This window comes from Panthera leo, chromosome A2, assembly GCF_018350215.1.
Source record: "Panthera leo isolate Ple1 chromosome A2, P.leo_Ple1_pat1.1, whole genome shotgun sequence".
NCBI lineage: Eukaryota > Metazoa > Chordata > Mammalia > Carnivora > Felidae > Panthera > Panthera leo.
The window spans coordinates 117,315,096-117,331,068 of record NC_056680.1 but is presented as its reverse complement, the minus strand read 5'-3'; the positions used below and the strand labels follow the sequence as shown (position 1 = coordinate 117,331,068).

General features: G+C 38.0%; 1 protein-coding gene across 4 annotated transcripts in view; it reads left to right on the top strand.

Moving 5' to 3' along the window:
* Window positions 1–15,973, top strand: part of SKAP2 (src kinase associated phosphoprotein 2) — a 198,021-nt gene that overhangs the window by 112,634 nt on the left and 69,414 nt on the right. For all 4 annotated transcript variants that reach the window (XR_006197434.1, XM_042920704.1, XM_042920698.1 and 1 more), the window contains exons 7-9: window positions 9,193–9,317; window positions 10,197–10,260; window positions 10,613–10,735. Coding sequence is in view for 3 of the 4 variants with exons in the window: in XM_042920704.1 (XP_042776638.1) it covers window positions 9,193–9,317; window positions 10,197–10,260; window positions 10,613–10,735 (312 nt within the window). In the remaining variant the exon portion in view is untranslated. The remainder of the gene's footprint in view (window positions 1–9,192; window positions 9,318–10,196; window positions 10,261–10,612; window positions 10,736–15,973) is intronic.

The window sequence follows — 15,973 nt, the reverse complement described above, 5'->3', positions numbered from 1 at the left end:
TTCCCTTATTCTAGAACCTTGCAGATAGGATCATTGTACATATTTCAGGTAAATTTGAAACACATAGGTGATGCTAGAAGTTGGTCTTACCTTTTGGCAACTGGCATTAACAAATTAAGAATTAACTTAGTGGTTAGTTTGCATTACATCACTAATTTACAATAGATTCCAACGGAACAATGGCATCAGCGAAATATAAACTATAAACAGCTATCATCAGGCAGCCTTCTTTCTTATGCTAAGGGTAAGTAGGTGATTGTATCAGAAAAATTAACCCAAGTTCAGTTATTGATTACCATAGGTCGTAAGTATAAATGATTATGACAAATATAGTATGCACACCATTGTGAATTGAGATCAAGATCTTACTTTTCCACAGAGAAAGACCTTCTATTTCATAAGACTAAGGGAAAGAGGCTTTACCTCCTTGTCACTCCGGCTGAGTTAGGTTTCTCATTTCTCTTTTTTATTTTTTCCTTTATTTTGAGAGAGAGAGCGCTCACGGGCATGTGCACACGAGTGGGGGAGGGGCAGAGAAAGCGGGAGAGAGAGAATCCCAGGCAGGCTCCAGGCTCAGCACGAAGCCCAATGCGGGGCTCCATCCTGTGGCCAAGAGGTCATGACCTGAGCTGGTATCAGGAGTCAGATGCTTAACTAACTGAGCCACTCGAGCACCCCCTCATTTCTAATTTCTTTAAGAGTCCATGACTACTAATGTTCGTTTCCTCCACTCCTTCTCCTAACTGGTATATACCAAATGTTAGGCCAGAGATTAGCAAGAACTTTCCCAAAACTTAAGGAAGGTTTATATTTGTTTCAAGTAAGTATATTTATTTCAGTAAATAAGTTCTAGTTATTTGTGGATGCTATTAGTTAAATTCCTACTTCTGTTCTTATTTGATGGGACCTTGTGGCAATAACATCTTTGGCATTTGTGTTTTAACCATTTTGTGGTACATTTAGCCACCTATACCACCACTGCTTTTTAAAAATTACTTTTCTAGTGTTCCTTTCTCATGTGCGTATTTGAAGATCTGGTGTATATTTCCATCAAACTCTTCCCTGTTGTTATGAAGTCTCCGTTGAGAATTCAGGTGTGTTTTTGTGGTTCTTTTGGCTGCTTCCTTTAGAATTTTTGGCTAGTTCTTCTTTGGGGGACTCAGAAAATAATCTGTCTTTGAACACTTTTTTAATTTGGCACGATGGTGAGTTTCTTCCTTTGTATCTTTTTCTTTCTAGGAAAATGTACCTGTCACGTGAAAGTTTTACTTTCTTTTGTGAAATTAGATAGCTGATTTGTACAGCCTGGTTTACTGTATGTATGAACCACTTGTCTAACCGTTGGAAAGAGCTATTTAGATATATGAGAACTGTAATCCTCCAGCTAAGCAGGATTTAGATAAATGGATTATAGAGGCACAGAAGGAGTCGATACCACTTACTAGGTTAAACTGTACTTTGTTACTATTTGACAGATAACATAGTTCACATTTTATAACTTACGGTGTGTGCCAAAAAACATTTTGACCCATCAGGGTAGTAATGGCTTAGAAAAAGTAGTTCCAGCCTCTAGGGAAAATAATGCACTTACCTTTGTACTCATAAATATCATTTATATGTATTATTCATGGTCATTGGCTGCCCTTAAGCATATATACAGTACATATTTTATCACTTTATGAAATCACATCCATCCTTTTATCTCCTTCTTCTTCCTTTGATTGTCACAAATCCTATTCATCAAACTTCTTAGGTCTTAGCTATTCAGAGTGCCATCAAGGTAGTCATTCATTCACTCACTCATTGATTCATTTTTTGGTTGAATAAATATTTATTGGCTAGTTGGTAGATACTAGGCACTGAGGTTCCAAAGATAATCCGGCCTTAGAGATACCTGAGAGTTTTTTTTAATGTTTATTTATTTTTGAGAGAGAGAGAGAGAGAGAGAGGGGCAGAGAGTGAGCGGGGGAGGGGCAGAGAGAGAGAGGGAGACACAGAATCTGAAGTAGGCTTCAGGCTGTGAGCGGTTAGCAAAGAGCCCGATGCGGGGCTTGAACTTACAAACCGTAGGATCAGGACCTGAGCTGAAGTTGGACGCTTACCCGACTGAGCCACCCAGGTGCCCCTCATTCTCTAATTATCACAGGAGGCTCCAAGAGGCTAATATGTATAGGATAGTAAGAGAATCTTTGTGTAATGTTTATCTTAACAATAGCTATATGTTATGTTAGTCTAATAGACCATATCATAGTTGTCCGATTTCCAGTTGTAGAGGAAAACAGTAGGTATAGCCAAAAAAAATAGAGGCAGGCTTTAGATTCCCGTTTTACAGAAATGCCTGTAATGTGTTCATTCTCCATTCCCTACCACCTCGCACTACCTTGTTTTTTAATTGCGTGTATACCTATGGTTGAAAATGTGTTCAAAAACCACTTGATTTTTATGCTTGTGGTGTAATTTTATTTTAAAGAAAAACAGAAGGTTTTGGAAATACCTCAGATTTCCTGTCGCAAGACCATATGAGCCGCACTTTTAATTCTAACTAAAGTGTTTCCCTTTGGACTCATATATATTGCCCGGGTTTATTAGTCAGAGCCACTTGGGGCCCCTAAGTAACCAATATATATGTAGCATATAGTATTTTTCATTTAAAATAGTAATAATTTGATATTTCCTCACAGTATAATTCAAAACACCAGAAGTGTATTTCACGTGGCTGAATTAGCACTGGCAGCTGTATTTCTGTGAGCTTTACAGACAAGGAAAAATGTTCATATATCTTTACCTGAGGGCCTAGAACAACTTGTTAATCAGTTTGATGAAGTTTAATGCAAAGGCTTAGTGTTAAGGGGCATATTTTCCTCTTTCCTACTAATAATAAGCATTAAAACATATGGAAATAAGAGTTACTCACCCAGGAGAAAGGCCTTCTTAAATATAAGAAGCAGATGTTAACAAAAATTTCTGCACGCATTGTATGTCTTTCTCTTCGCTAGCCATTTGTACCAAGTTAACATGCTTGGTATAAACAATAGAAACCAACTTTGACTCTGCAGAAAAGGAAAATTATTGGGAGAATATTGGCTCTCAGGCAGAATTGACGGGAAGGCTAAACAACCAGGCTCAGAAGGCAAGGACTGAGAGAGGTAAGGTACCTAGAACTTCAGCCCAGTCTCTGCCCCCAACGAGAGTCTAATTGGGACACACTGCTGGCCCTGCCATTGTGCAATGCCACGGACACGAGGATGGTGTCAGAGCTCTCCCCTGATTCTTTTGTTAGTCAGTTTGGATTTAGGTTCCAGTTCAGAGCATCTGATTGACTGACCTAGACCAGGGAAAAACCTCCCTCCCTCCCTTCATCTTCTGTGGTGAGAAGCTGGCTCCGGCCCCCAACAATCTCAGGACTGACATAGGAAAGATACTTAGATGTCAGATGTCAGGCATCTTCAGATGACAAATGCCCACAACCTATAAGGATGTTAAATGATCTGAAATTATTTAGTTGCTGTATTTAGTAGGAATTATTTATTTGTTATCTTGAAATTGGTAGGAGACTGGTTGGTGTTTTAAAACCTGTTTTCTGAGAGCCAGCAAAAAAGAAAAAGCAAGCATATATGTAAGAAAAACGGGACTGATTGGATTTTGGTAGGTAGCGATGGAGTAGAGGGAAAGAATATGGGGCAGTGGATGTGGAAAAAGGAAGAAATCAAGAATGATGCTCCGTTTTCTGGTTTGGAGTCTTCAGTTAATGGAGGTGCCATTGATCGAGAAGGAGGACACAACAAGAAAGATCACATGTGTTGCAGGAGTGGAGATAAGGTGATCTCCATTGTGGGCATGTTCTCTTCATTGTGCCCATAAGACATTCAAGAAATGAAACATATATACTGGGCAGATAAAGATTTGGATATAAAATCCTGAAGCTGGACGAAAAATAGGGAATTATGAATCACAAGATACGAATAGAAGTTGAATCCTAAGGATTGGGTAAGATTGCCCAGAGAAAACCGTAAAGCAGGAAAAGAGCAAGATTTAGAACATAATGCATCATGGCTGTTTAAGAGATAGACAAAGGTAGAGGAGCCCATGAAGCAAGCTGAGAAAGTCGGACCCAAGTTGCAGAAGGAAATGCAAGATAGCATTCATCTTCTCTAGCAAGATTTCATAAATTACATGTTCTAGAACAGTGGTTTTTCAAACATTAGTGTGTGTCAAAATCACCTGGGTTGCTTGCTAAACCTTTGGTTTCCCACACCCACACCCAGAGATTTCCACACAGCAAGGGCAGGGTAGTAGCCATTTCTGCATTAATAGTCTTCCAAGATCTAACATAGTTGGCGATTCTTGAAATATACTTTGAGAAACAGCTTTCTAGGAGACAATGTGAAATGGTTGAAAAAACAAGGCTTTTTTCAGGCTTAGGTTAGGGTCCTGGCTTTTATAATCTACTGGTTATATGGCCATGAGCAAATCAATTATTTTAAGATTTGTTTTTCCATCAGTGCTGGGGATGTAATAAATAACTTCTTCCTCTCAGAATTATTTTGTGGTATAGATGATATATGTTATTAAATTCCTGGCCTACAGAAGGAGCTCAGGAAGTGTGAGTTGTCTTTCGGACACTTAGCAAACCCAGAACACAGCTGTAAACCTAAAAGCCAGGGAAAAAGTAGAAGGAAATTGCTATCATTAACCTCACGCATTTTGTTTTGTAAGAGATCAGAGCCGCCTGCTTTTTACCTTGAACCTACTGAATTAGAATTGTGTAAAATTAAGTTACTGATTTAATAGATTTTATTATCTAGTTTCTCCTGGCAGACTTCAGTTCTGTAGACATTAAATTTGAACAGCATGATATGGGCAAGGTTAAAGTGTGAAATAGAAGCTGAAGGAAATTTGATAGAGGGACAAATACCTCAAAAATCCTGAAGGCATTAATGTTATAAAAGCTAAATACTCAAATAATACTACTAAATTGTCAAGAAAATGTTAAATTATGTTTGAAAGAATTGTTTGAGAAGTCAGGGAAGTATATCTTTCAGAAAGATTTCCATTATAATGACTAACATTTTACAGATGTTTGGCACTTAAAGGAATAAGCCTCTGCTATTTCGGAAGTTCCCATAAATGCAATACCTATTAGTCTTTTGCAGTTTTGGGTAAATCAACTTATATGACTTAATTGGCATGTTACTGTTTTTAACACTTCGTCTCAAGTCAAGAAGTGTTCTTGAAACTATCCTAGAAGGCATTGTGGAATTAATCTATATATATATATTATTATGGATTGCCATATAATGCTATGGTTTTCTCCTTTTTCTCTATCTGGAAGAGTTGCTAATGTGAAGAGAGAGGAGCAGAGTCTTATCAAAGCCATGACTACACCCATTTCATATCTTGAGTTTTTTGTCCCACATTGTCTGATTAGAAACATGGCTACTGGGGCGCCTGGGTGGCTCAGTCAGTTAAGTGTCCGACTTCGGCTCAGGTCATGATCTCATGGCTGATGGGTTCGAGCCCCGCATCAGGCTCTGTGCTGACAGCTCAGAGCCTGGAGCCTGCTTTGGATTCTGTATCTCCCTCTCCCTCTCTCTCTGTCTCTCTCTGCCCCTTCCCCACTCGTACTCTGTCTCTCTGTCTCTTAAAAAATAAACATTAAAAAAATTAAAAAAAAAAAAAAGAAACATGGCTACTTTATGGTCATGCATGTACAAAAGCTATTGAGAAAGAGAAAGAATTATGAATTTCCCTCCATTCTCTTCAGCCTTTCTGGTTCCATACCTTTACCCTCACTTGCATGCTTATATGATTATTTATTCCCAAATAGTCAACTGTCAGCTGAATAGGTCTAGGTATTGGTTTATTTTTATTATTAGTTTTACTTGGTTAGAAAATACCGCCTTTTGTCTTGTAGTCTTAGTCTTTCTTTGGCTGAGTGAGGTTTTCTTTTGTTGTATCTTTGGTTATCGACTCTGTGTTATTTGTTACTCTTCTTCTGGATCACCCATTTTTTCTTACGTTTTATTTTTGTTAGTCTTCCATGTCTATCATCTTTCTCTTTTGTTTCTCTTCCTCCTTATTTTTTTTTTCCTACCTATTGGGGTAGAATGTTTTAGGTATATCTGATTTGATTTTTCAACGATGTTCAAAATTTTCAACTTTTTATCACTTTAATAAATCATTTGTTTTGCTGCTGCATTTTTCATTTCCTTATACGGTATTTTTCCCTTATTTTACCAGCTCTATTCCAGTTTCTGTCCCAGCCATCTCTCTTTTATTTTATATTACATTGTTTCATCTTTCATCTCTCTCAAATATTTTTTTTACTTTATAAAAGATGCAGAATAATTTAAAGTTTATATCTGTTTCTCCTTGTGTGCTCTTGCTTTCTATATCTTGAATGCTATGTTATGTTTTTGTAGCACATGGTATTTGTTTGATTTTCCTCTTTTACTTCTGTCTGGATGTTATATATCCTTGTCTCTATAATCTGGGGTGCTTACTTCTATGTTGGATTTGTGGTCTTTCTCTGGCTTATCTCACTAGAGAGAGGTTGGTTATGTCTTCCTCTTAGATCCTAACAGAAGATCTGATACAAAGCCCCATAGCATATTTCTGGGGGTTTGGTCTAAAGTGATCAGCAAGTCTAAGGAGAGGTCACCTAATTTGGCTGCCTGGTTGTCTTATTTCTAGATAATCTTGCACAAGAAAGTTTCTTGCTCCCTGCAGCTCTTCCTAACTCAGTCTTTATAGTGCTGATTTTACATCTCCAGATGTAAACCACTCCTCACGCATTTCCATCCCAACTGATGTCACATTGCCAAGAATTTCAGACCCAGGTTACAGATAGAAAGCATGGGCTTTAAATGAGACGGACCAAGTGATGAGAGCATTTGAGCCCTTGTGCAGCAAGGGAGCCACGTTCTTTCATCTGGTCTTTGAAGTTCCTTTTTTTTTCTTGGAAAGTTTAAAGACCTCTCTCACAATTGCCCTGTGTGGCTTTAATATTTGGCCTCTGACAACTTCCATTTTTTGTAATGAAATCTTTTGGCAGTCTAGTGGATCACTCACAGGGTAAATATTCCTGGAGCACTTAAATTTGTATTGTGTGTGTGTGTGGGGGGGGGTATGTGTTGCACTGGGAAGGTGAGAAAGGTCTAGTAAGGTGTTAACTAGATTTTGTCCCACCATACCTACAATACCCTCTCAGTTGTTTTAAGAGCTCAATATAAATTTTTTCCCTGAATGAATGAATAACTTAGTCTTCTTTAAGGATTTAAGGTTAAGCAACAATGCTTAACCATTTCTTTCCCCAATATTATTTTTTCAGTTAGATGTTTTGTAAAATATGTCCCGGGAGTACCAGTTTCATAAAATGTTCTATGAAAAAAGGGTTCCATGTACAAATAATTTTGGGAAAGGCCATGTACTGAATCCCTCTCGTGGAAATGCAAGCATTATGTAAATATATTAAGGGCCTCAAGAAGGCCTGGATTAACAAAACCTGGTTAACTCTTTTTAGCTCAGCATTTCCCGGACGTATTTTGTCATAGAAACCTATTAATACCTCATAAAACACACTATGAGAAATGCTGCTCTAATTTTTGTTGTTTTTTTCCTGAACATCACAGAGTATATTGTAGGCTTTTTCCACGAGGCAAGCTTCTAATTTTTAGATCATGGAAAGAGATGTAAATTATGACTTAATATGATTAGAATGTCCAGATTTCAGTCAGGAATTTCTAACTCAGATTTTTTTGTCCTCATTTGGTGTTTTGAACAAGATATGATCTTCATAACTTCTTAAAAATGTGTGTTACTTCAGGCATTAAATTAGTATATTTAAGAAAAGGAGATAAATATTTTATTGGTGCACAGAGCCAAGAGACCCCTCCACCCCATGATATGGAAGCATTTCTGTATTTCCCCCGAGCTCAGTAAAAGAGACAGTTGCCCTTACTCATGATTTTAATATTGTGCGTTAATCTAGGAAGTAAACATATAGTTGTACAGCTTTTCTATCAAAATGGTATAACTGGGTGAGTCGGAAAGCAGACTAATTTTATTTCGGTTTCATAGTATTAAATCTTTTCTTGTATTCCTACTTTATTTGTCTTTAAAATAATATCTGCCTAAGCTCAAGTTGTCTTTTCTTTTGGATCTTCATCATGCGGGATTCAGATGTGCTCTCCTAGTTTACCATTCACTGACTGGCTAAGAAGCCTACTTTTCTTTGGTTTTGTTTCAGCAACTAATACTTCCGTGCAGGCTTTACGTCCCTCTCCATCCAAATGCTTTGTTTTCCACTTGTAAGTTTTTATAATTAGTAGTTTTGTTTTGCTTTGCCTTTTATTTTATGCTTTTAAATCAATTCTTTTCATGTTTACTTTTTTTGTTTTAGAGAGAGAAAGTGTGTGAGCAGGGTAGGGGGAGAGGGGAGAGAGAGACAGAGAGACAGAGAGAGAGAGACAGAGAGAGAGAGAGAGACAGAGAATTCCAAGTAGGCTCCGCACTAAGCGTGGCTAAGCATGGCTTGATCCTGTGACCTGGAATCATGACCTGAGTTGAAATCAAGAGTCGGATGCTCCACAGACTGAGCCACCCAGGTGCTCCGCTTTGCTTTTTAAATTTACGGTTTGTAAAATTTCAGTTTGTACCAATTTAGGAGATATTTTTTGGGAAGAAAACCTGTGATTTAGAGCTTTTCAGAGGTGGGATGTTGGAAGGCGGTAATGAGAAGGGATGGTGGTAAAAAAAGCCCAGTGAGTTTTCGACTCCAGGTTTCCCCACTGGCTCATAAATCTGAGAGAGCCATGGATTTGTAGCGGGTTTTTCCAGCAAGTTCTGAGTTCCCGTTCTTGGATTTTCCCTACACGTAAGTATCCTATTTCCATACTTCCTTCTGAATAAGACTGTATAAAAATAAGACTGTATAAGACGTCTGCAGACGTCTTCCTCTCATTCCCTAAGATATCCTTTTTAAACCCAACCATCCCCAATACTTCTGTAATTTTAGAATTAAAAGTGTTAGCTAGAAATATTATTTTAAACATTAAATACTATGAAAACAGTATGAACAAAGCATAACCCCTTCCAAGAATTGACAAAGAAAATCTAAATAAAAGATAATCAACTGGGCATTTATATTCACTGCAGTAAAGGAAAGTCTGACTTTCGTTTTATCTTCAACAGACAAGCAACAGAAAGGTGAATTCGCAATAGACGGCTACAATGTCAGAATGAATAACACTCTCAGGAAGGATGCAAAGAAGGATTGCTGTTTTGAAATCTCTGCTCCTGATAAACGGATCTATCAGGTTGGAGTTTTTGTGTTGTTTTGAAATTAAGTTGATAAAAGGTCCTGATTTCATTTATAAAGACATTAACATTTCGTTAAAACAACCCTCCCTGACATGTTAATAACAATAAAAAATACTGATCTTTATACAGTGAACATTCATATAAGAGGAAGTACATTTTTTAAAAAAAATCTCAGATTCGTTCAAGTGATACCTTCTCGAAAGTGAACAAGCGAATATGTAATTTATCAACTACTTCACATGTTGCATTTTATATCTGTTTTAATAGAACTGTGTGATTACTTAAAAGAATTACAGAGCAGAAAGAGTAAAATTATCAAAAGAAAAATATCTGAGCGTTAATGCATACTGTATTGCTTAGGGTTGTGGGAGAAAATGAAGTTAAAGGCACATATCAGCTCTGTGATTTGAGAGCTATCAGCTAGCATCAATATGGAATGTATGTTTAATAAGTTTTAAATATCTGAGATTGCAGTTGAAAGCCAGTTAATTAAGTTGTCAGGTAGTGTGTTGGAATCTGACAAGAACATTTTTAAGAAAAGTGTACCCGGCAGTCTAAAGAAATTCATGGGTGTCTTCTAATTGTCAAGGGCAAATTTTGTTCATCAGTTCTGTCTTTGACATTGATGAAGAGAAGCAGCTTTTTTTCCTGCACAGCTGCCAGCTGCTGATCAGAGTTTCAAATCCATCATCCTCTGCTTCAATTACGTAAATTTGTCAAAATTAACTGTACATTATAAGGAGCATCCTTGCAAGAAAAGTAGTACGAGACATGAAAAGAATTACTAATGGTCTTAAAGAAGTGATAAGAGTGTGACATGCCTTTCATATTTCCACCGTGGGGATTTTTCTTACTCTTGTTTATTTTTTTATCAGTTCACAGCAGCGTCTCCCAAAGATGCTGAGCAGTGGGTACAGCAGCTGAAATTTGTATTACGCGGTAAGAGCAATCAATCGGACTAGTCACGGCAGTCTTTCAATACTGAATAACTGAATGAATTTGGATTTTCAAGTATAAAAGGTCGTTGGCTCCTATGAGGACGACCGAGGGAACATGATGGTGCGCTTCAGAGCTATAAAAGTGTTTCTTCTCTAAGTACCAACTGGCAACTTTGCAATTCACACATTTGTGTAGTGATCATTTTTTTTTTTTTTATAACAATGTTCCAAGTTAAGGATATAGCATATGATAATGTCGTGACTCTGGAGGGCTGCATCAGTTTAGAAAATAAGGTTTTGAAAACCACGTTCGCGTTCTTAAAAAATTTGCCTGATGAACCACGTTTTTTCAGACATGGGATCGGATGTTATTCCTGAAGACAACGACGAAAGAGGGGAACTGTATGATGACGTGGACCATCCTCTGCCAACCAGCAGCCAGCCACCTGATGATGAAATTTATGAAGAACTTCCAGGTATTTATCGTCCGGTGATTCATTTAAGGATTTTAGGGCTTGTTTCATTTTTTCTCCCCCCTCAATGTCATATATCATCACGTTGACAACTGGAGCGGAACATGGTGAGCTATTAAAAACAAGGACAAAGAAAATCCCTCAAAACCCTATTTTATGAAAAGGGTTCTGCTTGAGGTATTTCAAGCGCCTGGATGTATACTCATGGAAAGTGAGTGGGATGTTAAAATGAAGCAGAGACAGTCCTAATCTCATGGGACTTTTGGCTCATTAGCATTGTTTACGCGACATAATTTTTTAATTAAAAAATCGACTTGCCTTACAGTTTTTTCCCACCAACTCACACATCGTTTTTTATTTATATATCTTGGAACTTGCATTAACCAGAAGTTCTATGCACACCCCATATGTCAACAACTTCTGCCTCGTATATTACTCTCTGCTGTGGCAAATTGCACTGTCTTAGAAGAATATTGTCAAACTATCAACAAAAGCCTTTGAGGCTTGAAATTTTCTTGCTTGATATTTTATCATCGATATGGATAGGTTTTCTTTTTCTGCACTTACAGGCATTGTTGAGTGTTTATATGCCTCAGCATCTCTTACGTAACATAAAATTAATTCTCTATTAGCTGTTTGACTTGTAGTTTTGAGGATCAAGCAGGACACAGAAAGGTAGGCATCTGGAACTTAGGGTACCTAGAGTGGGAACGCATTCAGGGAATCACTGCATTACTAAAACTATAGGTTGAAATGAGCTTTTTTCTAGCTATTAAAAAATCAGTAGAGAAGAAAAAGGGATTATGAACAATGTAAGTGAGATTGAACCAACATCTCACGTGGAGAAGTTGTTTTTCTCTGAAAATTGGTTTCAGAAATGCTTAAAATGTTCCAAATTAACGTGCAAATATCATTTTCAGTGAAGTCAATGGAGCATAGTAATAACTAGCACATGGACCTTAGAGTCAAAGTTTAAATTTGGGCTGTGCCATTTACTACCTCAGGGACCTTAAGCCTTGTCTTCTCCCTCATCTAGAATTCTTCATCTTCATCTATAAAATTCCTTTTTTCTTCGTCAATAAAATGGGGGTGATATCACCGTGAGGGGAGTGAGGTGACTGTATCTGAAACTCTCAGCACTGTGCTTGAATCATGACAAGCCTGCACAATAAATTGTAACATCATCGTTATCGTTTTCATTATTGTATCCAGTAAATTCTTTTTTTTTTAAATTTGTTTTTAATGTTTATTTATTTTTGAGACAATGCAAGAGACAGAGTACAATCAGTGGAGGGGCAGACAGAGGGAGACACAGAATCTGAAGCGGGCTCCAGGCTCTGAGCTGTCAGCCCAGAGCCCGATGCGGGGCTCGAACTCACAAACCGTGAGATCATGACCTGAGCCGAAGTCGGACGCTTAACCGACTGAGCCACTCAGGCACCCCTATATCCAGTAAATTCTTACAAGTGCTTATATGAGGATGTAAGAATGGTTTTCTGATCAAGTAAGAATTAATGATTGTAATGGTATCATAAATTCAAGTACTACAGAAACGACTCAAATATGCATCTACATATTGTTTTTTACTGCCCATGGAAGATGATTAGTCTAAAAGCACAAGTTTGTGGGGAATAGTAATCTGGACATTTTTATTATTTTAATGGGGCTATATGTTTATAGCCTTTTCCTTTCTGATTTATCCTAGGGAAATGGCATCTGCCATAGCATTAGTTATCCTCAAGTCGGGAAGAATATTTTCTGGCTGCCTGTTTTTAGTCACATCATATTGTTAATACAGTTATTTGAGTTTGAAAAATGTCTGAAAGAGCTTGTGAGAATGTATACTGATGTAAAATGGAAGCGGGTAGTGCCCTTGAACGTGGTATTACTGTCGTACACATTGTATTCCTTTAAAACCCTGCAATGAATGGGTTACGTTACAGCGGTCGAATTGTCTGTTAATTAAGTTCTGTGTTTCTTCAACTTGACCATCCTGTCCCCACCATCCCTCCCCCCCCACTTTCATAACAAAGGTCCAAGGAAGCTCTCTTTTAGGTGGCTTGAAATCTTGAAAGGATGAAAACATCTTGTATTTTCTCTCACTGCAGATATGCTGCTTCATCCCCTTTTTTTTTTTTTTTTTTTTTTTGGCCGAGGGCCACATAATTGTTGGAAATAACCGTTACTCCTTAAGGAGTCTTCCTTCTTGCAGAGGTGCTGGAAGAAATCTAAGCTGCTCTGGGATTCCTTGCCCCTGCCTGGGATCCCAGTTGCCTTACAAAGTGATTGAGCTCGATAGACCCTGCAACAGTGCCCCTGGGAAGGAAGCCGGCGTAGGCGGCTGTGGATTGTCTACTTCTTCTTGCTTCCCCAGTGTACCCAAAAGCTGCTTCAACATCTGCACGGTGCAAGCTTGTCCAGTTGGAGCCAGCCGCTGCAGAGGGGATTTTTCTTAGCGAAAGTCCTCAAGTCGTCTCTCCGAGTGTGAGGGGTTTTTTTTTGTTGTTTGGTTTTGTTTTTTGGACTAAAACTAGAAAGTCACTTTTCTTTCTTTAAAAAAAGGATGTCCCCATTCAGGATAAACGTTAAGGTAGTTGCCTTCCCCTCTGTGAAATACGAATATAATTTGGAGAGGAGGTGAGAACAGGGGAGGGGCAGTGAACACACTCGCAAACTGTGGGTATTTTTCCAGTTCTGGACCAAAAACTATGTCTCTCTGAAGTCTGACTGGTTAACTTCCAAGAATTAATTCCTGCTACCATTTCAACACACTTTTCTATTACATATGGTTGAAAATCCCCTTAGTTGAAAGATGAGGCATACACATATGAAGAAAAATCGAAGTTTTCAGTGTGTTACTGTAAATCACAAGGTTCTTTTTCTGAGAAAGTAGAGCTCTCACTCTAAAAAATATATTTTTTTAAATGTAAGTAAACCTGTAGTGTTTCAGTCTTAATGATAAGAAGAAAACATTGTTTAAAAAATCGTATTGCAAAATATCCCTTGAAAAAAATGTTTGGTTCTGTGGGACCGTAAATAGTTGCCTTGTAATTGTTTTTCAGTGAGAATCTTCTAACTTTATTACCGGAGCTTCTCTTTCATTTCTTGTTCATTAATTTTTAAGTAACTTCACAAAAGAATAAGAATAAATTTGTAAGATTTCTTTGTGTTTAGGGGATTTATGCATATGCAACTCTTCTGTAAGAGTTGAAAGAGTGCCATTTCTGGGGAGTGGTAAAGCCATCTGGCTTTCCTTCACATACACTAATGGCTTCAACATCTCTTATGGCTTAGGACGCCTTAGCCTAGGTCAGTCAGGTTTGCTTACATTGTGGTATTACTATAGCATATTTGTGTTTGCACAGCTAATATATTGATCAAAGCGTGTTTACTGTTTCATAACACGGTAGGGAGTTCATTTGGCTTAGAACAGATTTCAGAAGTCAGTGCTCATTGTTTTCATTAGAAATACAGAAGAATCGTTTTTATTTGATTTTTGAATCTTCAAAGAGGAAACAGTGCTTGAGAAATTGCTGCAGAGATCGTCACAGCTTGCCTTTCTCTTCTAGTTACCATGTCACTTGATTTTTCCCCTCTTTAATGTCAGGAAATTGTGTAGCGACAACAATTAAGACTTTCTAAAGATATAGACTGAATAGAATCAGCCCAATAACAAGAACGGTAACCACCCATTAGCCTATTAAATCTATAGCTTTACAGCTACAGGGGAATTGCCTTTGAAATTCTTCTGGCAAGTGGACTGGAAGAGACAGGGCAACATAAAACAGGAAGACGAATTTCTAATTCCATTAACCTATTTTTTAAGTGTTAATTCATTTTTTTTTTTTTTTTTGTAATGACAGATTGAACTATTCTGAGCCAGAAGCAAAGGATATTTTTATCCTTTGGTCATTCAAATACATTTAAAATGTATCCATTCCAGTGTCTGTATCTAAAATGGAATATAAAGTAAAATGCAGCTATAGATACATATTTTTCAAACTATTACGGATACATAAAAAAGAACAGTGTTTGGTTACTTAAATCTGAAGCAGTTTCTGGCAAGTAGACACGAATGACATTAATCAGTAAGTGGTCCCAACCCCCGCCCAAGATACATTTTAGCTTTGCTTTCCTGCTGAATCCTTATCACTCCTGTTACAAAGTTAATATCAAGAATATAGGGGAGTCTGGAGTCTCTGATATTAACATCACTGTAAGGGAGAACATCTATAAGTTAGGGTCACTGCACACTTTCAATTGTTTATGTTTTGGTCTTTGCTGAATATAGATGTGACCTTCGTGTTGTTTATGTTGCCTGTTTCATGATATGGCATGAAGCTGTGGAATAAATACAGTTGTGACTATCACGTAGCTTTTTCTCCACCTTGCTGTTGGCATTGCAGCACATCTCAAAACCCAGAATACCTGCAAAGCATAAATGGCTACTGGTAGAAAGATAAACTAACCCATTTTTGCAACTTGGAGCTCCATCAGTGGTCCTCAGCCACCAGAAGTTTTGGCCCTCCGGGTACCTATAATGATTTTGGGCTCGGAGGCATTTTTGGTTGCCGCAGCTGGTGTGTGTGTGTATGTGTGTGTGTTACAAACATCGAGTGGGGAGAGGACAGGGTTGCTGCTAGTGTGCAGGGCGCAGGGCAGCCGCCACAACAGAGAATTATCTGGCCCGAAATGTCAATAGTGTTGAGGTTCAAAAACCCCCAGCCACATGCATGTAATAGAAAGCTTTCGGTTTATCGCCTTCTTATCTGTATCTCTCGAGTGATAGAAACCCATACCCATGCTCCGTGTAGGAGTTTGTTTTTATGGCCACAACATGGGCCATAAACATATACGTAAACATATACATAAACATATATGTTTTCTTACATCTAGAAAACTAGGATTACATACAGCGGTTCTGGGTTACAGAGGACAAAATGGACTCGTCTGTCACTCTTTCCTTCAAGGGATTGAACTTCTGTCAGTCTTAGTGTAATGAGAAAACCGTGAAAGATGACAAAGGAGGGAAGCCTTTCCTCTGTTTTCATGAGCATAATCTGTGAAGGAAGAGTCTTTTTTTTCGATACTGCGTATATGTGTCTCTCTCATACAGATACTTGGCTTATAATACTCTGATAAGGCTGCTCTTTTGCAGCTGAAATGAGACCAGTGGGTGAGGATTGGGTCTTCTGAAAGGGAGTCAGGCCTCCTGGGAGAATGCAGGGCTGAGCAATTCCA